The sequence below is a fragment of the Rattus norvegicus genome, chromosome 1 (genome assembly GCF_036323735.1).
Source record: "Rattus norvegicus strain BN/NHsdMcwi chromosome 1, GRCr8, whole genome shotgun sequence".
Classification (NCBI taxonomy): domain Eukaryota; kingdom Metazoa; phylum Chordata; class Mammalia; order Rodentia; family Muridae; genus Rattus; species Rattus norvegicus.
In genome coordinates this window covers 223,530,063-223,557,759 of record NC_086019.1, presented here as the reverse complement: position 1 = coordinate 223,557,759, position 27,697 = coordinate 223,530,063, and the positions used below count along the sequence as shown (strand labels likewise).

The 27,697-nt window shown below is 38.3% G+C and overlaps 1 protein-coding gene across 5 annotated transcripts in view; it reads left to right on the top strand.

Annotated features, from left to right (window-relative positions):
• The first annotated feature begins 2,259 nt into the window (after positions 1-2,259).
• Vps13a (vacuolar protein sorting 13 homolog A) overlaps positions 2,260-27,697 on the top strand; it is a 226,717-nt gene continuing 201,279 nt past the window's right edge. For 4 of the 5 annotated variants that reach the window (XM_039079911.2, XM_039079914.2, XM_063264468.1 and 1 more), the window contains exons 1-5: positions 2,260-2,679; positions 15,013-15,056; positions 19,176-19,218; positions 21,285-21,380; positions 21,632-21,733. In XM_039079911.2, coding sequence (XP_038935839.1) covers positions 2,580-2,679; positions 15,013-15,056; positions 19,176-19,218; positions 21,285-21,380; positions 21,632-21,733 — 385 coding nt within the window. In that variant the 5' untranslated portion in view covers positions 2,260-2,579. The remainder of the gene's footprint in view (positions 2,680-15,012; positions 15,057-19,175; positions 19,219-21,284; positions 21,381-21,631; positions 21,734-27,697) is intronic. The other variant, NM_001100975.2, reaches the window with a different exon arrangement.

Here is a 27,697-nt window from a genome sequence, read left to right as displayed (position 1 = left end):
TTACAAGCTGGCATTTAGAAAGGTTGGGTTTATTTATATTACCATCAAATTGACTGTAAGATTCTTTAAATTTTTTCCTTTGCTTGTCTTTCCAACAAGCTTTGTTTTCTTTCATTTAAAATGGAAGCAATAAGTCAAAACAAATTATTATTATTATTATTATTATTGTTGTTGTTGTTGTTGTTGTTGTTGTTGTTGTCTCAGAAATAGGTGTGGTGAATCAGGAAGTCCCAGTTCGTTTGTGACTTTAGAAAAATTCCTAATAACCTCAGTGTCACTGAGATCACGGAGTTGACTTAGGAACTTTATGGAGATAAAGACCCTTCAAAAAAAAAAACTATGTGAAACTATGTTAAATATGCCGTGGGTGGTGATAATTGCCTTCATTCTCAGCTTTTGAGAGGTAAGAGGCAGGCACATACATGAGTTTGAAGCCAACTCCATGTACAGAGTTCAGGAATATATAGTGAGACCCTGCCTCAAAATGAGCACACGACATGCCCCAAATATCCTCAGAGCTTGTGTGACTGTCCTCTTAGCCAAGCAGCCTCCATCTTGCAGAAAGTTCAGCTGTAGCTCCTTGCAAAAGGGTTGTCTTAGCTGGTGGAGGGGTGTATTTTGCCATACTACCACCTGCGGTATGCGACACTGCCTGAATTCCACATGACCTCAACCTTCTTATTGCTGAGACCCTTTAATACAGTTCCCTCATGTAATGGTGACTCAACCGTAAAATTATTTTCGTTGCTACTTCGTAACTGTAATCTTGCTACTGCTATGAATTGTAATGCAAATATCTTTCTTTTCCAATGGTTTTAGTCAATCCCTGTTAAAGGTTCATTCAGGACCCTTGGGGTGGATACCCACAGGTTGAGAACAGATGTACTAGGGCTTCGGATGGGGAAGACTAGAGGAGTAGGGCTCCATCTATGAAGCTACAAAGGAGAAGCCTTCAGCCCTGTAACAACACACAGCCATACCCCTGTAACTAACTCCTCAGCTATGCTCTTTAAGGAAGCCCAGCAAACTCATTGGTTCTCCAAAGTGAACTTTTGGTATAACCATGCCTCCGTTTGTCCTTGGGGATCCTAGGAGAACCAGTAGTACAGTGGTTTATATCTTCCTTGGGATGAGATTAGCAATTATTCCTGAGGATACCAAGTATGGATGTGGTGCACAGACAGACACGCAGGCAAAACACTTATACACGCAAGTGAAATTTAAAATTGTGTTAAATAAAAGTCCATACGTTTAGAATCTCGATAGAAAATTCATGAAGGGGCCTCTTCGGGAAGAAGGAAGGGAACCAGTCAATAGAAAGGACAAGAAAGGTTCATGGGTGATAAACGACCAAAATATACACATCTGTCAAGGTGTTATAACGAAACCATTACTTTGTAAAATACATGCTAATATGTTCTTTAAAAGCTAAAAAATGTTCACACTATTTTTGCTCGTTTTTTCCAAAGGCCAGTCTTAAGCTTATACATTTGAGATACATGATGACTATGCACAAAATGCACTGTCAAATCAGGAGATGTCATGGGAAGAGAAAAAGTTTAAAGTGTACTGCTGCCTCTGAAATCTTCAGAGGATTAATGTCGGCTCTTTAAGTCGCACATCTGTCTTGTGACCTCAGGGATTTGGGGCTGATTTTCTATAAGCCCAAGAGTGGAGTGGAGGACGTTCTATTTATTTTAGATAGGGCACTAAGGCTCAGGGGTGTCTCCCTTAGTTCTTGGCGGGCTCTCTGTTGTCTCAGGACTGGCTCAAACGTGCTACTCTTTAACGTGATTGGCGGCTTCCACATAAGTGATTTGACTGAGAAAGGTGTCAAGAGCAGTTGCACGTTAAGAACTTGGAATTCATCTCCCAACTTTACTCTCCCTCGCCCCTCCTCAGCACAGATTCACAGCGGAGGAAGTAAGTGAAGGGACAGTTCGCATTCTTGTCAGGACAACCTCAGAAGGATCCCAAGCACTAAGGCTGGCCGAACCTTACAACCGGTAATAATGGGGAAAAGCGCCCTGGGAAACAGCCTCGGGAAACTTTTCATAACCACGCCCGGACTGTACACCCTCCAGTCTTTGGAACTTGCGACCTTAGTTTTTTCTTTCGGAAGGGGCGTTCCTGTCGGTTAGCACCACGCCCTGACACCCACCGAAAGCACCCTGCGGCTGCGACAGAGGGTCATTCCGGGGCGTGGTCTCCAGCGCGCGACTGGTGTTCTGTTGCTAAGCGACGGATAGGCGGCGGGGCCGGCGAGAGAGGCGCGGCCCGCTGGAGTGGCCGGGCGTTCCGCTCCAGGGCAAGGGCGGGCCCGCGGCTGCGCAGCCGCTGTCCCTCGCTCTCGCTCGGGGCCGCGCCTCCAGTTCCGGGTCGGTCACGCCCCCACTCGCAGTTCGAGCTGCGCACGCGCCGTGCGAGCGGCTACCTTCCTTCTGTGGGGCTCGCGGTCGGGCTGGGGGAACCCGCAGCACCCGCACCATAGGTGGAGCGGGCCGGGAGCCGGTAAGCCGAGGCGTCTCGAGGGAGGAGCAGCGCGGGTAGTGCCGCCGTGCCTTCCGTGGCTGAGGAAAATGGTGTTCGAGTCGGTGGTCGTGGACGTGTTGAACCGGTTCCTCGGAGACTATGTGGTGAACCTGGACCAGTCCCAGCTCTCTCTGGGCATTTGGAAAGGTAACGGGGTCGCCGCTCCAGGGTCGCGGGAGACGGCGGCATGGTTTCTGGTGGCTTCGGTCCTTGGCCAGCCGGGCGCCGCCACCTGCAGCTGCCCGCCTCGCCCTTCAAGTTATGTAAAGCGGGGCGGCGGTTCCCGGGCGGGCGGCACGAGCCGTGAGGTTGGGGGAGGCGGTGACTGAAGCCTTGCGTCTCCGTGCGGCCGGGTGCTGGTGACCCTTGGCCTCTGCTGGGCAAGGGAGCCATCCTTGGCAGTTTCTCCCTGGGCTGTAAGGAAAGGCTCCAGCGAGCCCATGGCGAGTCGCCCGCCGACTTGCACGTGAAGGCCAGGCGCTGTCCGCGATGTTACCCATCGTCCCTTTCCTACCTCACTTCACCGTGCTTTCTAGGCGAGTTCATGCCACTGAACTTGGACTTGGGTGTTGCTTAGCTGGGGTGGCAAAGGATAGGGGAATAAAAGAAAAGGAATACCTCTTTCAGAGTATCTCAGAGTTACTTCTGTTTTGAGGTCGCAGCCTGACCATGTGGGAAGGTGGGTGTTTGTGGGCTCGAGTAAGACCTGAGTTATTAAAAATGGAACGAAAAGAAAATGCAGGAAAACAGACAATCAAAATGTAAATTGGGCTTTTCAGTTTCTCGGCCGACCTGAAGAAGACATGATGAGTACTCCCCTCTGTTCCTTAGATGGGAAGTCAGTCGGCTGCATCTACCCCTTCACTGCAATGCTTTATCTAATACAGTGTCTTATTTTTAGTGCTTCCACCTGTTTTGTATTACGCTCTTGCTTATTAAGTAGCTATTAGCAATTAGAGGCCTTTTTGAAATGAACGTTCCGGGCCACAGTTCGGGTTAATTATTTGTGTAAATAGTGTGTGTGTATTCTCTTATATGAACTTACTTAAAGCTTTCTAAAAATTTTCGTTTATCTTAAGACTTCTCATTTTTGAAGTAATGAAAGCAAGTAAATTAGTTTTATTAAACAAACAAGCCCTCGTGTAGCTAGTTACCTTCTTCCCTGATAACTGACAAACACTGATCTGTAAGTGCTAGCACAGCCTCTTTGAGATCAGATGCTTTGCAGGTTGCTTAATCTGTGCTGCTTCTCAGTTGCAGAGTAAGAATGACCAAACTCCAGAGCTCAGAAAAAAAGCCTTAAAGAATATCTGAGCTGGGACCTGGAGTGTGGTTAAAAGCACTGGCTGCTTTTCCAGATGACTTGGATTCAAGTCCTAGTATCCACATGACATCTTAACAATTATCTGTAGCTACAGTCTCCTGGCATCTGATGTCTTTCTCTTCTGGCTCTGGGGGCCACTGCACACAAGCATGTGGTGCACCCACATACACACAGGCAAAACACTCATATGCACAAAATAAAAATCAAAAAGAAAAAAAAAAGAAAAATGACCTGAACAGTGGTTTGATTTGTAATGAAATGTTTCTACATTTAAGGGGCAGGTTGTGTGGATTATAAGTCATCAAATTTATGTATTTAAAGTTTACCTAGAATAAAATTGAGTCTTGTTTATAGTTTTGTTTTAATAAACATTAAGAATATTTCAACTATCCCATAATGATACAAAAAGACTTCAAGCCTAGGAAATTCCCCTTCTATTTCTTTGTAATTGATTCTTCCTCAAGTGGCAACTACTTATCTGTTTACAATCTGCTAATTTGCTTTTGTATTTAAGAGTGTTGTTATAAATGAAATCCTTTGGCTGTGTAGCCTTTTCTTTTTGAGATATGGTTTCACTATGTAGCCCTGGCTAGTCTGGAACTTAGAATCTTCTTGCTTTGGTTCCCGAGTGCTGCCCGGTTGAAGGCCTGTGCCATCACACTTGACTTCTGTGTAGTGTCTTGAGTCAGACTTCTTAACAGAATGCAGAGAAGTCGTCCATGTAGCATCCATGTACTCCATACATCACTTTGTCCTGCCATTCCTGCACTTCTGAGTGGTGTTTCACTTTATGGCTGTGTTATAAACATAGGCTTGCCATTTTTGCAATATTTCCTTTTTGGCAGTTAAAAGGAAAGCTGCATTAGGTTTTTGTGTGAACATAAATTATGTCTTTGGAGTAAATACCTAACAGTGGGATTGTGAGTGGGAAGTAAATTTGTAACTTTCTGAGAAGTAAAATGATATGATTTGGTTAAGGTCTGACTGTGTCTCCTAAAAGTTCTATATTGGAAGCTTAGCCCCCAGTGATGATGAGGGGTGCTGGGTCTTTTAAAAGTAGGCCTAACAAGTTATAGTGGCCTCTCCCTGTGGCTTTCAGTTTCTTTTTATGAGCTGAGCTTTCCCTCCCCATTTCCCTTCCGCTCCTCCTCCTTTCCCCTCCCCTCCCCTCCCCCTCCTTCTCCCCTTTCCTTCCCTCTCCCTACCGTGTGTGTGTGTGTGTGTGTGTGTGTGTGTGTGTGTGTGTGTGTGTATGTGTATGGGATCTTCACCATAGCTGCTGTTAAGCTGTTTGAATTTTCAGCCTGCAAAGCGAGTCAAATCTATTATTCTATCTGTAAGAACCAGTCTCAAGCATTTTATTATGGTACCCTCCCCACCAAGGATCCACCCCTTAAACTCAACTAATACACCTTGACACTGAGGAGTTGTTTTAGTAATACGTCCAAACCAAACCATAAGAAAGGTCTAATAATATCAGAACGGAAGCATTTAGAACTCCTAGTCAGAACAAAGGACCCCAACCTCCCGTAGTTAAACTGTCAAACGCATGTCAAAGAATGAAGAATGAACGTGAAATGATACGAGAGAACAGCCAAATCACATTTAAAGAAAAACCAAGGCTAGGGATGTGTATAACTTCACCAGCTATGGTGAAGATCCCATACACATACACATTTAGCAGAGTAATAGTATTTGGTGCTCTTCCGGGACCTATGACCAAGGTAATAGAGGTTCTGGGTGGCTATAACAGTGCCTGGTATGAGCTCCGTCTCATAGAATAGGCCTTAGATCCATCAGAGAGTAGTTGGCCACTCCTACAATATTCCTGCTACTGTTGCACCAGTGGGAATAGCTTGTGAGTCCAAAGTCTGCAGCTTTTAACCACTGAGCCATCCACCAGCTCCAAGTACAATATGTCTTGTAAGATTTTTTTTATTTTTGCTTGAATTATCTGTTGGTGAGAGTGAGGTATTAGACTTACCCACTGTAAGTGTAATGAGACCTGTCCTTAGGTCCAGTAGTATTCTGTAAAATGATTACTGTGAGGCATATGTATTTATAATCCAAATAACCTGGTTGAATAGTGCTCTTTATAATTTTGGTAGCTCATTTTGACTCTTGTACCTTGAAGTTCACTTGTCAGATATGAGGATAGCTACTGCTCTCACCTTCCATTTGTTTACAATATAATTTTTCATCCTTTCACCTTTAATTTGGATGGTTTGTTTGTTTGTTTTTTGTCATTGTTGAGTTGAGGTTTTTGCAAGCTGTATTTTGTTGGGTGTTTTGAAAAATCCAGCCTGCCAGTCTGTGTAAAAAGAAAATTAAGGGCATTTACATTTTGTGGCTATTATTGAAAGATAATCTACTTGTTCTTACAATTTTCTTTTTCTTCTGGTTTCAACTATTTTTGTTTTTCCTACTAATGGTTAACTCTATAACAATTTTTGATTTCTCATTTTTATTCATTTTCTCTTCTGAGAGTTATTTTCATACTGTCATGGTTATTTCATCTTCTCCTGGATGTAGGGTTCCTTTGTAATGCTGGGCTAGCGGCCATGGATTCCCTTCATCCATGCCAGTTGTGGACGATCTTTGTATTATTTTTGTATTTCTGGGTACAGAAATGCATCATTACATGTTGTCTCAGACCTTAGAGTTTCTGATGAGAAATCCACAATTCTTATGGATTGTCTTCGTGTGTGTGTGTGTGTGTGTGTGCGCACATGTGAACATGTCTGTGGACTGTATGTAAAGTCATTATAGGATGTCAGCCTGAAGAGTCATCATCCACTCTTTTCTTCTTGAGCCAATGCCGCCTGTTTTTGACCTGGAGCATGTCAAATAGGTTAGGCTGGCTTGCCAGTGAGCCTAACAGTCCCATTAGTTTCTGCTTCCTCAGTGTTTGGATAAGAAGTACATTCAGATATTGAGTCTCAGACGCCCTCCACTCCTTATGCTTGCATAGGAAGAACTACCAGTGACCTTTTTCCGTAGCCTTGATTTTTCTTTAAATGTGATTTGGCTGTTCTCTCGTATCATTTCACGTTCATTCTTCATTCTTTGACATGCGTTTGACAGTTTAACTACGGGAGGTTGGGGTCCTTTGTTCTGACTAGGAGTTCTAAATGCTTCCGTTCTGATATTATTAGACCTTTCTTATGGTTTGGTAGCTTTTCTGCTCTTATTTGGCTGAGTCGGTTTTCTGTGTTTCAGTTCTTCATTACGTTTTCTAAGTATGCACATGTTTGTGCTTGATGGCATCCCAGAGATTTTATATATTATGTTTATTTGTCTATTCATTTATTTTTACTATATACTTTTTGCAAATTTGAGAATCAAATTCGGTCCTTGCATATGAGTTTGATCCCAACACAGAATAAACTCAGCATGTTGTTATTCATCTGTAATCCAGCACTTGGAAGGTGAGGCAGGAAGATTAGGAGTTTGTCCTTAATACATAGTGAGTGGGGGCCAGTCTGGGTTACATGAGGTCTTGTCTCAAAAACAAGTTCTGTCAAAATGTTCAGTTATACTTATCCCAATAAGCATTTTCTTCATTGTCTTGAGGGGGGGGTCCCCTGTAGAAACTGAATGCTGCGGGTTCTCTCTTTCATTATGGTGGTGCTCAAACACCTGGGGTAGTTATGGCTGTACCTCTGTGTGATACCTTTGAGTTCCCCAGCACACCTGAATGAGTGAGGGAGGAATGTACAACTGCCTAGGCCAGCTGACTAGTTATTCCAGTTGCATAGTGCAGAACTGAGCCTGTGCTGAGGTTTAGTGTGTCAAGTCAGTGCAGGCATGCATATGGCTCAGGCTCTCCCAGAGCCCTCCTACTGTATCTTCCCAGGGCAGATGTAGTGTTGTGCTGCACTGTCAATGTCTCCATTTCTGTGCACATTGACAGCGAGGACTATGGAGTCTTTGGTGCCTGTGCTAGGAGGTCTCTAGGCAGTTCATTTCCTGTTAGTCTAGTATGCAGAAACTTAGCTCCCCTATTGATGAGAAGAGCAGAATATCATTAGGAGTCATTTCATCATTGCTTTGCTTGTTCATTTGCATATATATCATTGCTTCCAGTTTAGTGATATTATGGGATTCCTGAGTGTGCGAACTCATGGGTCTCTGATTATTAGGCCTTCTCGTGACCTCTTTTCCTTTGATTGATTTGTCCTGTCCAACTTTAATATGACAGTTTTGGGGGGGTTTTAGTATATTTTATTTTATTTTGAATATATATTATTAATATGTTATATAATTGTAATATTACTAATATAAAAAAAAGAAATAGTAAACAGAAAGATAAAATCAAAAAAAAAAAAAAAAAAGAAAGCACCTTAGACCGTTTCCCTCTAGCTTTTGAACAGTCTTGTTTTTTTTTTTTTTTTTTTTTTTTTTTCTTTTTTTTCCGGAGCTGGGGACCGAACCCAGGGCCTTGCGCTTGCTAGGCAAGCGCTCTACCACTGAGCTAAATCCCCAACCCCTTGAACAGTCTTGTTAATTGCGAGCTTGAAGGGGAAGCATCTCTTTATTCCATTATGTATAGCAATCCACTTTTCTACCACAGAGAAATTGCTCATTGAGTCCACTGTATTGTGTTGTGAAGACCTGGAGATGAGAAAATACAGGTGTTTTTAGTTCCCATAGTTATAAGCTCAGAGAAGACTGATTTGGACCATCTTACATGAGATGGCTCCCTTTAAGTTCTGTGAAAATATGCTATGAATGCAGAGAACGTCTTCAAAACCTCTTTGCTATGCAGATTCAAATCATTTTTGTCTGTTGAGGTGGTATTTTAGGTGCCAGATCCTGTGGTAGGGCAGGTGCTGAGATTTCCTCCTTCGTCCTCCCCACATTCTGCCTCTTTCACTTTCTCTTATATTACTGGAAATCTCTTTAGCTTTGTTTACTGTTGAAGTTCAGCATTCTCTCACATCCACCCGTTATAATAAGCCACTGCTTTTCAGTGGTCTCCTTTGTGTCTTACGAAGTGACTGTGGAGAAATGAACAAGTGCTGGCTGGCTTCCTCCAGTCTCTTCTCTCTCCGTCGACTCCTCTTTCACCCAAACCCAACCAATAAATAGAACATGATTGTTGTTGGAAAAATCCTTTCCTGACTCTTCCTCCAAATTCGTACTCACCCCCAGAGGCAGTTACTCTTTAGATTTTTAAGAACAAGTCATACACACTCTGTTTTATTGAGACAAGGTTTTTATTATGCTGCGTAGACCAGTCTCAAATTCACTCAGTAGCATGGCTGACCTTGAATTTGAAATTATCCTCCTGCCTCACCCTCCTAAGGATATGATTATAGTTGTGCACTATCACACCTTATGTATTTGTAAGAGTGTTTTTTCTCTTTCAGGAATGTTGGACTTTGTCAGATTGTCTTCTGCATTTGTTGATATCCAGATCTGCTTTAGCGTGTTGATAATTATAGATTATATGTGTTGTTTTCCACTTGCTGAATTAGAGTGCATTTGTGATCTGTTATACTCCATTATGGTATCTTCTGTTCTTTTGACTAGAGTCTTCGCATCCGTTCATGTTAGTCTCTTGTAATTCCTCATCTGATTTTGGTCTTAGGTTAGTGCGTGCATCAGAGATAAGTTTGGATGCATTCCCTCGGTTTCTGTTTGTTGGACCACAGCATGTAGACCAAAGCGGCCCCAAACTCCTAGAGATGTGCCTACCTCTGCCTCTTGAGTGGTGGGATTAAAGAAGCGTGCCATCATGCCTGCACTAAAGTGAAAATGAGAATTTTTATTGTAGATTTGTCTTTTTTAATGTCTGCTTTCAGTGTCGCAGCATTCTCTGTAAGGTTTGCTGTTACTATACTTACTTTTTTTAATAAACTGTATTTTCCTATATTGAGCAATACCTTTTATGACTTCTTCAACGTGGCATAATTCAGACCTAGAACTCTGAAATGTTTTGTGCTTTGTCCCTCACCCTTTCTTCCCATTAGACTGACTTTTAGTTCATATGTGTTGTGATCTGAATGTAAATTATGATCTTTCACACTGACTCAGACACAGGACTGTCTTATAGGCTGGAGTAAATCTTACCTTGTAAGTGTTGCATTTGTGCTCCAGAGGTAAGTGTAATCTTCTGTCTAATGAAATGTTCCGCAAATGTCAGTTACATCCAGGGTTTGAATGATGTTTAATTTAATTGTGTCTGTATCCCCACCCCCCAATATGTGTATAGCCGAGAATAGTTCTCTAGGTCTCTGACAGTAATAGTGGATTTGCCTTTTTCCAATTGTACATCTATCCTTTTGACTCACATATTTTGACAGTTGTCAGACACATACACATTAAGGAATGTATTACCTGACTTTCCCTGGGAGATGTCAAAAATGCTTATTCATTCCAAATATGATACCAGTGGCAGACTAAAGAAATGAATCCATGCAAGTCTACCATTCACGTAGAACACAGTTCTTATTTCAAAGGGAAACAAGAGTTTATTCTGAGCCAAATATGAGTGACCCTTGGCCTAAGAACATAGATTCTGGTTGCCTCAAATAACGTGTTCACTGTGGATACAGTTATGTGAACTTTTATAGTTTAAGATAAAAGAAAACCATAAATTAATGTATTTACAACATACTGGTGAGAATATTAGCTAGACATCTAACAACAAATCGTGGAAAATTTGGCTATAGCTTTTATTAAGGGAAAGTACGGAAAACCCCTGAGAATGGGAGGGATTCTAAAGGAGGAGTACCTTCAGCTAGAGAGTTTACATTTTATCTGATAACTTCTTAGTTTGGGGTTTGATTGAAACTAGTGGACCATAAACTAACTCCAGAGGATGTTAGGTTAGATACAGGTTAGCAATGAATGGCAATTGAGAGGACTAGAAAATAACTTAAGATAATTTAGCTTATGATCTTCAAATTCCAGTTATTTATAATTCAGCGTTGTGGCCTTTTGGAGGCACTCATTTAGGTTTGCAGCTCTGCTGTTGGCCACAGTCACATGAGGCTCTTGTGCACGTGGAGTCTGTTTCTAGCAAGAAGAAAGCCCATTGCTAGGGTTAATTAGACTGAGGAGGCAGGGGAGGGAAATGTTTAATGGAACAGGCCCCAGGATCATCTTAACATTATTTGGAATTCTGACCTGAATCTGATTTTTTTTTATCCTGTGTCTGACATGGCATTCGTGTGGACATATTACAGGAGTATATTATATCTAACATTAGTCAAGACCATATTGTGACCTAAGGAAAAACAGGCAGTTTTGGCAACCATACTCCTTTGATTGGACTGTTTTTTTTTTCCATGTGTATACTTGCTATTTATATATAATGAAATATTTGATGTTTCAAGTATTTGAAATAATTTATTATTGTTTTAATTTTAGTCTTCTTTTCGTCAATTTCACTTTATAATTAACTTCATGTGGAATGACTGGTTCTAATGTAGGAAATATTTTTATTGTTCAAATTATTATAATTATTAATTTTTAACCAATAATTTTACCCATCATATTATTTTGGTATTTTACCAGATGCCAGTTTGTAGAAATAATTATATAGTTAAGTTGTAGAAGAAACCAGATACTAATATAGTATTATTTTAGTTTTTTTCCTCAATAAATTGACCTTTTCTCATGCATAAAATATTAAAGCAACAGGGCTAGAAACAAAAGGCCAGACATGTAGGAAATCAGGGTTTCACAGATATTTTTTGAGTATGATAAAATTGTATTTCTCATTTTATAGTAAGAAATGGAAATGGGGCTCCATTAGAAATTATTTTATGATGTCCATGTACTTTTCATCATCAATATCTTAATGTTTAGTATGGTTTTCACCCTGGCAAGTGTTCATGCCCATGACACTCATGGACTCGTAAAGTATAGTCTCTTGGGTTAAAAGTTCCTTAGTTTGAAAAACAGTTTATTTGTCCTATATTTGAGCAGTAATTCTTTTAAGAGTGTAACTTTTGTTATGACTTTTAGCAAATTTGGCATGTTAAGAAATTTTTAGTTGAATATTAATGCCTCCAGAGAAGTTTGGGCTCTGGCGTCTGGCCAGTTTTAGTGCATGAATGCTATTGCCCTTGGAGACAGCTTTTGAATAAAAAGGATCAACCCAAAATCCTAATAAGAGTCAATATAGTTAGTGTGTGATCTAGAAAGGACACGTGCTTTCCAGAATCTTTAGTTCGTTGTATGATAGCATTTTAATATCAAAGAGTAATACAGTTGTTATGCACAGTTAATATTCTTCCCTTTTTCTTAGTTGGAAGAAATTCTATTGTTTTCGATAGTAGGAGTTTGGATTTAAAGTTACCTCCCAAATATAACCAATCTCCAACAGTCTGAAAGCTGTATTTAAAAATTCAAGTTATACTAAGTATGGGAGGATTCTCTTTACGATGATAGTGAATAATTGGTATCTCTTTAAACACAAAGGTTTTATTCAAGCAAAGTAAGACTGGATGAGACGTCAGTCATAGCACAACATGATGGGTGACAGTATAAAGCATCTAGTTGTAGTTTCACTGAAACCAATATATTATACCTACAATTTAGGAAAATATATCCCCAAATCTCATTTTAAAAATATTTAACTATAAAAGGATTTAACTTGAATGAGGTACTTGTCAACATAGTTAAAGATGAGCATCACCCTGCCTTTTTGAAGTTTGTGTTTGTATGCTCAGGCATGAGTACAACCTTAAGGTGAGACATATAAAAGAGTTTTATCTACTGAGTTTTATCCAACAAGAGGTTGGAAATACCTGATGGGTTCCTTTTTATCTAGGCTGAATGGAATTTTTGATGTGTTATCTTTTCCAATTGATGAAATCCCATCTTTAGCTCCCTGTGGTGGTTTGAATAGGTTTGGCCCCCATAGAGAGATGGCTCAGCTGTTAAGAGGATCACATGGCTGAGACTGCAGAGTTTTGCTGCTTGCCGGGACTCTTTCCTTTTTTTTTTTTTTTTTTAAGTTTTATTTCCTGCCTTCTTTGGTTTTCATTGAGCATTTTGTATAGCTATTTTTCTTACATATCAAGAATATGTTAAAAAGCTGTTTGGAGTTTATAGTATAATCTGAGTCCATACTAATAACACTCTGTTGCTTCCTGGGTTCGTGCTCACCTGAGGAGTGAGCCTGTGCATTGTCTGTGCATTGTTGCTGTTAATGTTTGGAGCAAACAACTTTCCACTAGCTTATTTAAGAATAGTGAAAATAAAAGATTTGATTTTACCCTGGTTGCTTAATTTTTCTTTTACTTTTTTTTTTTTTTTTTTAGTATTTCCTTTAAAGGAATCTACTGATCTACTGGCAACATTTCCTGTTATTTGTTAATTATCTGGGAATTTTTAATTTTCTTTCAGAGGTTTGCCCCATTTGAAAGAACACACACACACACACACACACACACACACACACACACACACACACACACATACACACACACACTTTTTCTTTTCGGAGGTAGCGTTTCACTATGTCCTGGCTGCCCTAAAACTTAGTGTAGGGCAGACTGGCTTGAAGCTACAGAGATCCACCTGGCTCTGCCTTCCAAGTACTGGTCAAAGGTGTGTGCCACCATGCTGTCTCAGTGTTTATGTTCTTAACTACACTCCACATCCAATTCCTGGACGGAGTGAGGCAAGCTTGCCTGGTATGGGTGAGTATAGTGCAGGATCTCAACAATGAGTGTACTGGTAATGCACAGACCTGGGAACAAGGGTGGGGGCCAGTTATTTATGCCTCTGGGGAGGTGGCAGGGTCTCTGTGGCAGGTTTGTTTGGTTTAGTAACATTGGCCAGAGCAGGGATGTTGGAAGGTGCTTCATCTGCATGCATGTTCAGGGGCTGGGGGTGGGGTGGGTAGGAGAAGACTGGACCTTATAAGGTCAAACAAGGAATGAAGTCTGATAACTGTCATGGTAATAGATTCTAAATATGGTTGATGGTGGGGGAGCTGGTTTTATGGCACTAGATTGGGAGCAGTGGCAGGGTGGGAGGGGCTTGCATGGGGTGGAGGAATTCCTGCTGTCCACGTGTTTGAGTATCCCTGGTTGACACTCCCTCAACCTTTCACATGTAACTATCACTAAATTCACAATATGTTACAGCATTCAACAATTTACCTGTAGAACAAAAGTCAAATCCTGTACCCATTAAGCAGTAATTACTCATACTCTATCTCCAGACTATGATAGAGATTGTATTTGCCCTGTTTTTGTTGGCTTTTCCTCCCTGCATTTGTTGATGAGTAGGTGAGTTGTTCCTGCCTTTGGGATAATGCTGGTATGAATGTGAACATTTCTCTTTTCCTCAGTGCTTTCAGATGCTTTGAGGAATTCTTACTTAGAAGTACAATTGCTGAGTCATATCCCCCACTTGTCTTTGTGGTTGGAATTTCTTTTCCTATGATTTTGTTTTTTAGCTTAATGTGTGTTCTTAAGAGGCAGCGAGAGTCATTTACAGTTTATTGTTAGATGCTGCTTGTCTGGTTCCTTGAATCCATCCTGCCAGTTTATATCTGTTGGAGAGTAATTGAGCCCAGGGAATTGTGCATGTTGAGCAAGTGCTCTACCACTAAGCTTTGTCCCAGCCTGTGTAGCTCAAACTGGTCTCAGACTTGCTACACATTGGTTCCTCTGCCTCTGGCCTCCAAAGTACAAGATTTACAGATGTTTGCTGCCTGCCAAACCATTTGTGTGTAGCTAGTGATAGGGAGTAACTTCGTGTTCTCATTTTATGTGTGAGGGCATACTGTGCATATGCGTGGGTTCTCTCTCTCTCTCTCTCTGTGAACTCAGAGGAGTGAGTGAGAGAGAGAGAGAGAGAGAGAGAGAGAGAGAGAGAGTGTGTGTGTGTGTGTGTGTGTGTGTGTGAACTCAGAGGAGAAAGGAGGGTGTCAGGCATCCTTCCTTCCCTATTGCTTTCTGCCTTTTCCCCCTGAGACAGATAAATGGCATCTGGGATGTTTTGTGTCGAGGCTGGTGGTGGGAAGGATATTTTCCTGTCAGACCTTCTTAGACTAGGCAGAAGAATGAACATGAGCTGGTCAAAATATGTACATTTCCCCCTCAGGTGTTGTATTTAAAAAGAAGTATATTTAATTTAAAAATGTAATACAGTTGAATATATCATTTTTTTTCTTTTCTTTTTTTAAGGAGCTGTGGTCCTCAAGAATCTTGTAATTAAAGAAAATGCATTGGTAGGTCTTGCCTATGGAAATTTATGATATTTGTGCATTTAATTGTTGCACTTGTTTCTAATTTAACATGTCACCATAAATTGCTTAAGTATGAGAAAGATTTTGAAAGTTATTTTCATAAAATGTGAATTTGCAAAGTAAATCTTTAAATCCTAAAAGATAGAAACAGTGTACTGTTTTCTCATTTAAAATATTTCTATTCATCTATTTCCATGTGGTATTTAACATCTATGTACTATTTAACCTGTCTTCTAGTTTATTTAACATTCAACACAAAGTATATTAAACTCTGTGACGTGAATTATATTCACAACTTTTGTAACTCTTCCAACACCTATTTTTACAACTCACACTGCCAAGAGAAACTCCTAACCATATTGAATAGCTTCTGCTCTTGGTTTCCACTGGCCTTGGGGATATTTCAGTGCACACTGATGCTGTATTCACCAAAGAATTTTCTAAACTTCGTCTTCTATCCCTATGAATTTACTTCATCCAAATGATACCATGTCATATTCATACATTGCTTCTGGATTGTTCCACTTGCTATAATGTTTTCTTGGGCCATCCAGCTTGTAGCATGTACCATGGTTCCACTTTTTTTATGACTGAATAGTCTCCTTCTATGTCACCTTTTTAGTTTTCCAGTCAGCCTTATTTTTCCCTCTAGCTTTTGATGAACACTTAGGTTGTGTCTGCTTTGGGTTCTTTCAAAAGAGCTGCAGCAGATACTTATGCTCACGTAGATGTTGAAGGGCCTGCTTTCAGAGTTTTGAGTATATACCTAAGAGTCAATGTTTGGCTTTTCTAATACATTTAGCTTTTTCCAGAATGACCCAAAGGTTTTTCTTGCAGCTGAGAAACCACTTTATATTATCTCCCAAACAAGTGCTAATTTTTTTGACATTTCTCAAATCTTGGAAAAATTACTTCATATTTTACATGTTAACCACTATCTTAGTAGATATGAAGTGGTATCTTGACATCTTCATTGATCAGCACTTCTCAAATAATTACTATTTTCTGAATAGCTAATGATGTTGAACATCTTATATACTTGTTACTGTATGCCTACAGTCTTTGAAGAGATCTCTATTTAAATTCTTTGTGCATGTGTGCGTGTGTGCATGTGTATGTGCGTGTGTGCGTGTGTATGTGCGTGTGTTTGAGATGGTCTCACTAGTTGTCTTTGCTGGCTTAGTACTCACTATGTAGACCAGGCTGGTGTTGAACCTAGAGACTTTCCTGCCTTTCCCTCCCAAGTGCTGGGATTAAACCCAGTTTGCCTTTGTTTTCCAAAATAGGAATATAAAATGTATTTAAACCTACCCACAAAGTTCTATGTGATCAGCAATATAGAATTTGCTAGGATTTGAACAAATTTAGTACAGAGATTTAAAATGTATTTTAAATTATAGTATTGATTTAGCTTTATTTAGTTAGAACAGTTAAAAAAAAGACATTTTATTCTCTAAGCAAGACATGAAATATATACTGTTTCTACTCCTATGTTTACCCTTATGTTTCAATTATAGTATATTTCATTGCATTTTTACTATTTAAATATGAAATCATTTATAACTACTATGCACCAAAATTTAACTTAATTAAGGTTTTCAAATAACAAATATTCAAATACTACTAGTGAGTGTTCTGTTGCATGCAGAGGACTCAACATTGATCATGTATTAAAAATATATACATTAACTTTCATAATTATAAGGTTTATTTCCTTACCTTTTGTGTGGTGCATTGTCATCTTCATCTGTGAGTGTCCTATTGAAACACTATGACCCAAAGCAACTTTTGGAGATTAGATAACTTCCATGTTACTATTCACCATTGAAGGAACTTAGGGCAGGAGCTCACATAGGGCAGACATCTGGAGGCGGGAGCTAGTGCAAAGTCTGAGGAGTACTGGTTACTGGATACCTCCTATAGCTTGCTCCAGCCTGCTTTCTTATAGGACATAGACCACCAGCCCAATAATGGCATCACTCACAATGGGCTGGGCACTCACCCATCAATCACTCATTAAAAAACCTGTTCGCCTACAGCCCGATGTCATGGAGTCATTTTCTCAATTGGGGTTCCCTACTCTCAAAAGACTCTAGCTTGTGTCAAGTTGACATAAAACTAGCCAGTGTAACTGACCACTTGTCATCTTGATATACAAACACATTGCTGTTAAGCTACAACCTTTCTTGTTCATAGTCAAAATTAGCTATTAATATTGACATCACAATATAAAATATTTTCAATTTAAAAGTCCCATGTGGAATCACACAGTTTATAACTAAATGAGTGAGGATGAGCCAAATAGAAATTCGTGTTGATCTCTAGTGGAATTCTAAAACTTTCTCCTTAGGGAAGACTTTATGATTCCTAGTAACTCATATATACCATTCACCTACACATCACAATGCAAAGTTGCTTAGTGTTTTTGCTATAAAGCCATTTCTAGATATGTATTTTTTTGTAAAGGACTTAACACAATGGTAACTATAAAGGTTTAAAATGATGATATAACACAATAAAAATGTCTACTCTTTCTTACACTCTGTGTTTGTAAAATCAAATATGGCCAGCCATTTTATCATAACACAAATAGGTAGTGGTCAGGATCCTCACCAACATCATCAAGAGGTGGTCTCACTTGAATATTCAACGTTATTTGGACAGTTACACCCTTGTCTTGTAATACAGGATGTATTCACCAATAGTCAAAATATACTACCTCTATGTATAGAAGTTGAAAAAAATAACCTATATAGAGAGGCTACTAGAAACTGTACAAACTTTCCCAGTATTCTTAACTCTCTATGCAAAGGGATATTTGCTCCAGATATTTTTATGTGGCTACAAACACAGCAGCAGAAGAAAAAAATGACAAATCAAGAGATGGTTGGTATAACCTGTTATAAATAACAATTTTTCATATTTTTCATGGTGGGCTAAAAACTGTAATTGTTCATTTAATTAATACCCATTTCTTCAAGAAACCTTTTAATATATGTAAACAAGTAGATTATACTTTTATTGTTAGGGGCTGACTATAATCTTTTTCTAAGTCCTATATTTTAAAAAAAATATTTGGAGGAAAGATTATTTTGTTTTTCTATTTTAATATTGAAGAGATCATCATCATCATCATCATCATTATCATCATCATCAACATCAGTCCTCCTCCTAGTCCTCCCCCCAACCCCCCGTCCCCACCCCTTACTGCAACTGCCTGGTTTCCGCCTGAACTGCCAGCACTAGTGATTGAAGCTAGTCGGTACTACCTGGAACTTTCCAGGCCAATTAGAGCTGTTTTGTGAGCCTGTCTTCACAAACAAGGCTGGTGCCGATGCCTTTAGTCTCTGCACTCAAGGCAGAGGCCCAAGGATCTTTATGAGATCCAGGTTCTTAAAAAGGAGATTTTGTTGGTGTGATTAAAGTTTTTGAGCTCTTTTTTCTGTATAATGATACCTGATCAGCTTCTTGATTTATAGTATTTCCCCTCTTCTGATATTTGGCTAATATAATGATAGTGTTCTTTGATGTATAAATATTTTTAATTTGGGGAAGGACAATTTACCCATTTTACATTGCTTATGTTTTTGTTATCATTTCCATGCAGATTTTTTTCTTTGTATTTTCCTCTAAACTATAAATAAAGCTTTAGTTCTTCTGTTCAGTTGATCCCTGCTGAGTTTTATATATGTTATAGTTTATATATGTTATAGACCCTACTTTCTGCTACTATTTTTACTATTTCTGATACTTTTTTTATTATTGGCTACCCATGTTCCCTAGCACCAGTTATTGTTAGAGCCCTCTTTCTCCCAATTAGCAGGAAAAACAATTTTGAAATTATTGTTTTGTAAAATGCCAATTTTAGGAAATAAAGTCTTAATCTATATAAAAGCTCTTCTGTTTAGTATTACTTAAGTATATATTTAACCATTTACTTTGGAAAGAGAAACTTTTGATTATTAAACCATTACATTTAAATGAATACTGAAGATAATATGTAAGGTAACTGAAATACCTTTAAATCAGTTTAGGAAGAAAATAATTATATTTTTGAACTTTATATGAATAATGTTTAAATAAATTTACTTTTCTTTATAGCATGAATTGGATGTACCATTCAAAGTTAAAGTTGGTCGTATAGGTAAGCAATATTTATCCTTGGAGTGTTGTTCTTGCTGGACATACAATGTAAATAAAAAACTTATTTGTGGAATGTAATTTTTCCTAATGCTTATGAGCATTAATTGAAAATATATTTGTGTGCTTTCATTTAGAACTTGGTGTATGTAGTATTTGAACAATAATTGCTCATTTTAGTAGATCTTGATGTTGAGTTTAGAGTCAAAGCAGCCTATAACAGACCTTAAGGAGCTATGTCTATTTCTGTGTTCTGACTACTTATGTTTGACATTATTTCAAAGTACATAACATCAAGGGTTTGGATCACGCAGACACTAGATCTAGGGACCAAAATGAAAGCTTGATTGTGCTATAGAAGAATTTCCAGGTTTTTTATTCTAGAAAATAAAGTGCTTTTTGTTTGTGTGTTTTGGGTTACTTTATCCATGTTTGTAATTAACTAAAGTATGAATTTAAATTAGATAAAGAATGAACTTAGTAGTTCATGTTTTCATGCATTGGTAGAACATAAATGAAACGTAAGAATTTAACATGTATAATAAAGCTGTCTATTAAAATTCATACCTTATTATGTTGTGTGTTTATTTAAATGTCATAGAGGTTGATTGAGATCATAATGTCTTAAGTTGGAACTTTTAGGTTTTTTTAGTTATGTAGTTGTTTTTGTGTAGTGTTAACGCTGTGAGAGTATCTGAGAAACTTACATAAAACTATGATGGCTGTCTTTCCAACTTTGTGTATTATACTTACAGTTGCTACTAGAGTATATACCACAGAAAACCTTTTGTCATTGTTAGAATGTAAATTCTGTCTTGTTCCTTTAATGACAGTTTAGCATAAGTAAAAAGTGGACAATAGCACCAGTAATTTTCCTTCTGACATATTAGTTATTGGCTGTTTCTAATAGTTTGGATTGGTAATTTTTGTTGTTGTTGTTTTGAAGGCTTGTAACCATGGTGTAAGGATTTTTTTGTAATCTAAGTTGGTTTGATTTGATTTGCTTTATTATGACAGTAATCTAAGGAATATATATTTGGGTGGAATAATCATATTATCTCATAAAACAGCCTTACAAATAAATGTGTTATATGTTGTTTTTAAACATTTGCCAGAAGTTACTTAAGTTTTACACTGATGGATTTTGAATTTTAGTGTAAGTCAGTGTAATCTCAATTGAACAAAAATTTAAAAATATACCGAGAAGGGTTGAGATTTTGACTAGTTATGTTTTCTCATTGCTGTGACAGCATGCCTGACACAAGCACCTGAGAGAAGGAAGGGTTGGATTAGTTCGGTTTGAGGATGCAGGTCATCATGACAAAGAAGGGCTGACAGCAGGAAGATGACACGTTTGTCACATTTCGTCAGGAAGAGGAAAGGAATGCGTCTTTCTTCTCCTTACTCAGTGTGGAGCTCTAGCCCTTGAGTTTGTATTGCTGCCTTTAGACTAGGTCTTCCATCTTCTGCTAATCTCTTCTAGAAATGATCTTATGGGCATTCTCAAAGGCTCGTTTCATAGGTAAATCCTGTCAAGTTGATAGTCAGTGTTAATCAACTCAGGGTTGATTCCAGCATCATCATACAAAACTGTATATAAAACAAAGTATATGTCTGTACATAAGAGCAGTAGATAGACATTTTATTAAGAGCTTGTTTTTTTATTTTCCCTTTTTAAAATATGACAAGAAGTTAATTTTCAGATACTAAAAATAGGCAGTTCAGAAGACAAAATCAATTAAGATGTTAATTGTATATATTTCACATAGTACCTGCATCCTTTAATAATATATTTTATTTGTATATGTTACTTTTATTGTGTTCCTAACACTTTGTGTATTTATTGTTTTATATGACACTATATTTCCTAATATATTCGTTGAATAACAAAGCACCCATTTCTACGTGAGTTGTATAAAAGTGCAGTTAATTTTATAGGACTGTATGGTCCCTCTGACACTATTATTTGTTCTGGATCTCTTTCAAAGATGTCTTCTAATGCTTTATAGTAATTGATTGGTAGATGTATGTTGAATGAACAATATTCTTATCTTTATTATTTTAATGTAGGTAGCCTTCAACTTAAAATTCCATGGAAAAACCTTTATACTCAACCAGTTGAAGCTGTTTTGGAAGAAATTTATTTACTCATAGTGCCGTCTTCTAGTAAGTTATTTAAAATTTATAATTTAAATTATCCTTAATTTTAGATGGAAAAATCTTTATATTTTATATTTTTGTTCCAAGAACTCTTAGTGAAGATAATTTAGGTTTTTTGGTTCAGTTTGAATTGCTTTTTTTGTTTGTTTGTTTTAATTCTCTGTAGATTTTGTTAGCATTATTATTTTCAATGCTAATTTTTGAAATTGAGTATATTTAAATTTAAAGTAGTTGAATATTTTATATAATTTTTGTAGGAATACAGTATGATCCTATCAAAGAAGAAAAGCAACTCATGGAAGCAAAACAACAGGAACTAAAAAGAATAGAAGAAGCAAAACAGAAAGTAGTTGATCAAGGTAAAATATCAGTAAACTGGTAGTAAAGGATGTAAATTTATTATAATAGCATATTGTTTTTGGCTGGATATACTGAGATTATGTTACAAACAAGAAACCATCTCATTACCTAGAAAGTTGCATGGTTTGTGTGTTTTGTTATATATGCAAACATTTTACCTTACATAAATTTAAGGCAAATACTTACTGTGAGGATAAAGTCAGTTTTAAACATTAGCAAGTCTACCAAGTACACCTTCTTTCCTTTCTAGTCTGTGTCTTTATATTCCCCTTGTACTGATTATTTACTCTCGAATATACTGAGACCTTTAATGTGCTTGTGTTTACTTTTATCTATCCCCAACCCTGCCTCAGTTCATTGTAGGTCACATGACTATAATCCATTGATCATCAATGGAAGGGGAATCCCATAGAAACCTAATTTTTTCAGCTATCCCCTTGTTACTATCACTAGGGACTTTCTATATCTTTATTCTCACATCTTTTCTCTGTAGATCTTGTAGCTTATAAACATACTATATCCTATTCTTATTAAAAATGTTAAATTTTTTTCCACTTATCTGTTTTTCTTCTACTTTGTTCTTCACTGAGTAGTTATATATTTTAAAATCTTATAAATGGTGACTTAAATATCCCTACCATATACTGACTTATATTGACTGCTTATACAGATCTTAAACCAATTCTTTAAAATAATTTTAACTTATTTTACACTAGGGGTGTTTTGTCAACAAATATGTCTGTGCAGCATTTGCATGCATGGTGTCTGCATATCTCAGAAGGAGGCATCAGATCCTCTGCAACTTTAGTAACAGACAGTTGTGAGCTGCCATGTGGGTCTGGGAACTCAACCAGAAACAGCAGCCAGTGCTCCTAACCAGGGCCATCTCTCTAGCCTTATCCCTTAAGGATGCTCCCAGATTGCCGTTTTTGTTTTGTGTGATTTCAAGTCCCTGAATCTTTCAGAATCCTGGTTTTAAACTCTTAGGTTTCAATGACAGCACCATCCTGGGTTATTTAGGATTTAAATTTCTTCTTCAGTTTGGCTGAAACCGTTGGTTTTTTTGTTGCTTTCTCCAAGTCTTTTACCTTCTTCTGGCATTGTGGATTTACCATTTTTGTTTGTTTTCTTTTCCTTTATTTCTTTAATGATGCCTTACTGGAAAACGGAAATTCATACAATATAAACCATGCTTAATGAGAATTTATTAGGTCCAAAATACTAATGTTGTATAATATAAAACCCTGATGTTGCCTCAGTATCAGGATAGTGCCTTAGTGCTTCAGCAAGATGTATTAGAAGCTCACATTGGACGCTGTCTGCTTCCATCCCTCATTCCTACTTCTGCATCCTACAGCCTCGCCCCCTGCCATGCTGACTGCTCCATAGTTTACCAACTCACATTCTCCCCACTGCGAATTTTACCTTTTGTTTTTTTGACTTTTTATTTCATTGGTACTTATTTTCAAAAACTCCTGTTGACTGCTTTGCACAGCACATCTTCATGCAGGATTTCCTGTCTCCTTCATTGTAGCTTCAGGTCAAATATTCATGGTCCACGGGCATCATATAAAGAGACCCAAGGTCTCAGTTTCTCCTGTATTTGATGACAGTAGTTCTTCCACCGGATGGTATATTCCAGGGTTTAGTTGTTGTTGTTGTTGTTGTTCTTGTTCTTGTTGTTGTTGTTGTTTTGTGAGGATATCTCTTCCCTTCCAAAATGAGTAAGCAAATTGCAGCAGCAGCTCATTTCTATAAGAACTCAGCCCGTCTTTTCCAAAAATGATCACTTTCGGTAGACTTGTGTCCCAGAAGCTCTGTAATGATGACCGATGATCATTTTTTGCATTTTACTTTTTGTATTCAGTATTTTTGAAAGTTTTCAACATTAGGGTAGCAGTTAAATATTTTAGGATGTGAATGACGTTTCCTGAAGCAACAGTATAGAATGAGAAGAAAAATAATTCTAGGATTAAGTTTTAAGGAAGCCTGCCACCTAGTGGTTGTACAGAGGAAGAAGACATTTGAAGACTATCAAAGGATGGCAGGAAGAGAGGGAAATTGAAGTTTGTGGTTGCATGGGAAAGGAGCCATATTAAAAGCAGATAATATCCCAGATCCTGATGGGATATCAGCTAATGTAAGAGTTATCGTAGTATTTTTGACATCTGGGCCATGCGTTACCTTAACAATAGTTGGGATCAAGTGGTGATAACAGAGGAGTTGTGGATTGCCGTTGATGCCCAGGTGAGGGCAGGTAAAAGATAAGGGTAGAGCCTTGATTGGGCAGTGGACAAGGAAGTGGGCTGGCAGTTTTAGAGACGGGAGAGGGACAGAAAGGAGAAAGAGAAAAGGACAGAGAAAAATGGAGAGGACGAACCTGAATCCATGTGACTTGAAATAGCCACAGGTAGCTATGAACATCATAGAAGACCAGTAGAATAATATAGGGCAGTTTGTCCAATCTAAGTGGCCAGTTTGTGTTTATATCAATTGAGTTTTGAGTTCTTTGAGTGGGTGTTTTGTGAGTTGAGAATTTACTGTTATAAATCTGACTGATAATTTATAAGCCTCTGGAGTTTTGATTTTACTGGGTTGCGGGGTGGGGAGGGGTTGTGACAGCTTGTCACAGGGGGCAGATGGGGGTGGGGAGACCACCGAGGCCAGATAGTAGCTGGAGCTAGCATGGAATGGTTTTTAATAATAATACACGAAAAGGAGTTATCTTCCCTTAGCTTTACTTCCAAATTTTAAGGCAAGGTGTGCCAGAAGTACAGAGCTGAGGGAGTGTTTTTGAGACTTAGAGAGAATGGATAAGAGATTATGAATACAGTTCTCATGTATGAAATTCTCAAATAAATAAGTGTATAAAACAAAGATTTTTTTTATCTTTATTAACTTGAGTATTTCTTATTTACGTTTCGATTGTTATTCCCCTTCCTGGTTTCCTGGCCAACATCCCCCTAACCCCTCCCCCTTCCCATCCTCCCCCCATTACTGCCCTCCCCCCAACAATCACATTCACTGGGGGTTCAGTCTTGGCAAGACCAAGGGATTCCCCTTCCACTGGTGCTCTTACTAGGCTATTCATTGCTACGTATGAGGTCAGAGTCCAGGGTCAGTCCATGTATAGTCTTTAGGTAGTGGCTTAGTCCCTGGAAGCTCTGGTTGGTTGGTATTGTTGTTTATATGGGGTCTCAAGCTCCTTCAAGCTCTTCCAGTCCTTTCTCTGATTCCTTCAACGGGGGTCCCGTTCTCAGTTCAGTGGTTTGCTGCTGGCATTCGCCTATGTATTTGCTGTATTCTGGCTGTGTCTCTCAGGAGCGATCTACATCCGGTTCCTGTCGGCCTGCACTTCTTTGCTTCATCCATGTTATCTAGTTTGGTGGCTGTATAAGTATGGACCACATGTGGGGCAGACTCTGAATAGGTGTTCCTTCTGCCTCTGTTCTAAACTTTGCCTCCCTATTCCCTCCCAAGGGTATTCTTGTTCCCCTTTTAAAGAAGGAGTGAAGCATTTGTATTTTGGTCATCCTTCTTGAGTTTCATGTGTTCTGTGCATCTAGGGTAATTCAAGCATTTGAGCTAATAGCCACTTATCAATGAGTGCATACCATGTGTGTTTTTCTGTGATTGGGTTACCTCACTCAGGATGATATTTTCCAGTTCCATCCATTTGCCTATGAATTTCATAAAGTCATTATTTTTGATAACTGAGTAATATTCCATTGTGTAGATGTACCACATTTTCTGTATCCATTCCTCTGTTGAAGGGCATCTGGGTTCTTTCCAGCTTCTGGCTATTATAAATAAGGCTGCTATGAACATAGTGGAGCACGTGTCTTTGTTATATGTTGGGGCATCTTTTGGGTATATGCCCAAGAGAGGTATAGCTGGATCCTCAGGTAGTTCAATGTCCAATTTTCTGAGGAACCTCCAGACTGATTTCCAGAATGGTTGTACCAGTCTGCAATCCCACCAACAATGGAGGAGTGTTCCTCTTTCTCCACATCCTCGCCAGCATTTGCTGTGACCTGAGTTTTTGATCTTAGCCATTCTGACTGCTGTGAAGTGAAATCTCAGGGTTGTTTTGATTTGCATTTCCCTTATGACTAAAGTTGTTGAACATTTCTTTAGGTGTTTCTCAGCCATTTGGCATTCCTCAGCTGTGAATTCTTTGTTTAGCTCTGAACCCCATTTTTAATAGGGTTATTTGTCTCCCTGAAGTCTAACTTCATGAGTTCTTTGTATATTTTGGATATAAGCCCTCTATCTGTTGTAGGATTGGTAAAGCTCTTTTCCCAATCTGTTGGTTGTCGTTTTGTCCTAACCACAGTGTCCTTTGCCTTACAGAAGCTTTGTAGTTTTATGAGATCCCATTTATCGATTCTTGATCTTAGAGCATAAGCCATTGGTGTGTTGTTCAGGAAATTTTCTCCAGTGCCCATGTATTCGAGATGCTTCCCCACTTTTTCTTCCATGAGTTTGAGTGTATCTGGTTTGATGTGGAGGTCCGTGATCCACTTGGACTTAAGCTTTGTACAGGGTGATAAGCATGGATCGATCTGCATTCTTCTACATGTTGCCCTCCAGTTGAACCAGCACCATTTGCTGAAAATGCTATCTTTTTTCCATTGGATGGTTTTAGCTCCTTTGTCAAAGATTAAGTGACCGTAGGTGTGTGGGTTCATTTCTGGGTCTTCAATTCTGTTCCACTGGTCTATCTGTCTGTCTCTGTACCAATACCATGCAGTTTTTATCACTGTTGCTCTGTAATACTGCTTGAGTTCAGGGATAGTGATTCCCCCAGAAATCCTTTTATTGTTGAGGATAGTTTTAGCTATCCTGGGTTTTTTGTTATTCCAGATGATTTTGCAAATTGTTCTGTCTAAGTCTCTGAAGAATTGGATTGGTATTTTGATGGTGATTGCATTGAATCTGTAGATTGCTTTTGGTAAAATGGCCATTTTTACTATATTAATCCTGCCAATCCATGAGCATGGGAGATCTTTCCATCTTCTGAGCTCTTCTTCAATTTCTTTCTTCAGAGGCTTGAAGTTCTTATCATACAGATCTTTTATTTGCTTGGTTAAAGTCACATCGAGGTATTTTATATTATTTGGGACTATTATGAAGAGTGTCGTTACCCTAATTTCTTTCTCGGCTAAAACAAAGACTTTTAACATCATTTCATTCCTCCCTATCCTCCTCTGCTCCTACTATGTCTCAAATATGACTTCTATAATAATTATTATTATCTTAATTATGATAATTAAATAATAATTATTATTTAAGTAATATTTTAAATTATTATTAAATTATTATCAAAATTATTAAATTATTAAATAATAATTGAATTAAAACTTTTTAGAAATATATATTTGCTTACATATTATATGCAACATAAAATATTTATAAATGTAATATAATATAAAATTTAATAAATATATTATTAAGTAATAATTCTTATGTGTGTGGAATAATAAATGCAACCTTCTTAATCTATCTAAAGTCACTCTGATATACATGTGTTCAGGACTGACATGTTGGAATTGGATAACCTTTCATGAGACTTTTCCCAGGAAAACACTGATTCTCCCTTTCTAAGCAGTCATTGGTTTTCTGTAGGTCTTGATGTAGGGGTGTGGCCTTCTGAGTTTCCCCTATCCATGTTGGCATGCCAGCTGATGCTGTTCTTGTGAAGATTTTGTTTAGGCAATCATATTATTATGGTTTTATGACATTTATAAAAGTCACTGTGTCATGGCAGATGTCCTTGTCATCTGGCCCTTACATTCAGGCTATAAAATTTAGTATCAGTGAATTTAACATAGTTGGCTGTAGTCCAACGAGGCAAAAGACTAGCTTTTAAATACTTTGTATTTAGTTGCTTTTGAGAGAGAGAGGGAGGGAGGGAGGGAGAGAGAGAGAGAGCGAGAGAACGATCTTTGATACGAAAGATT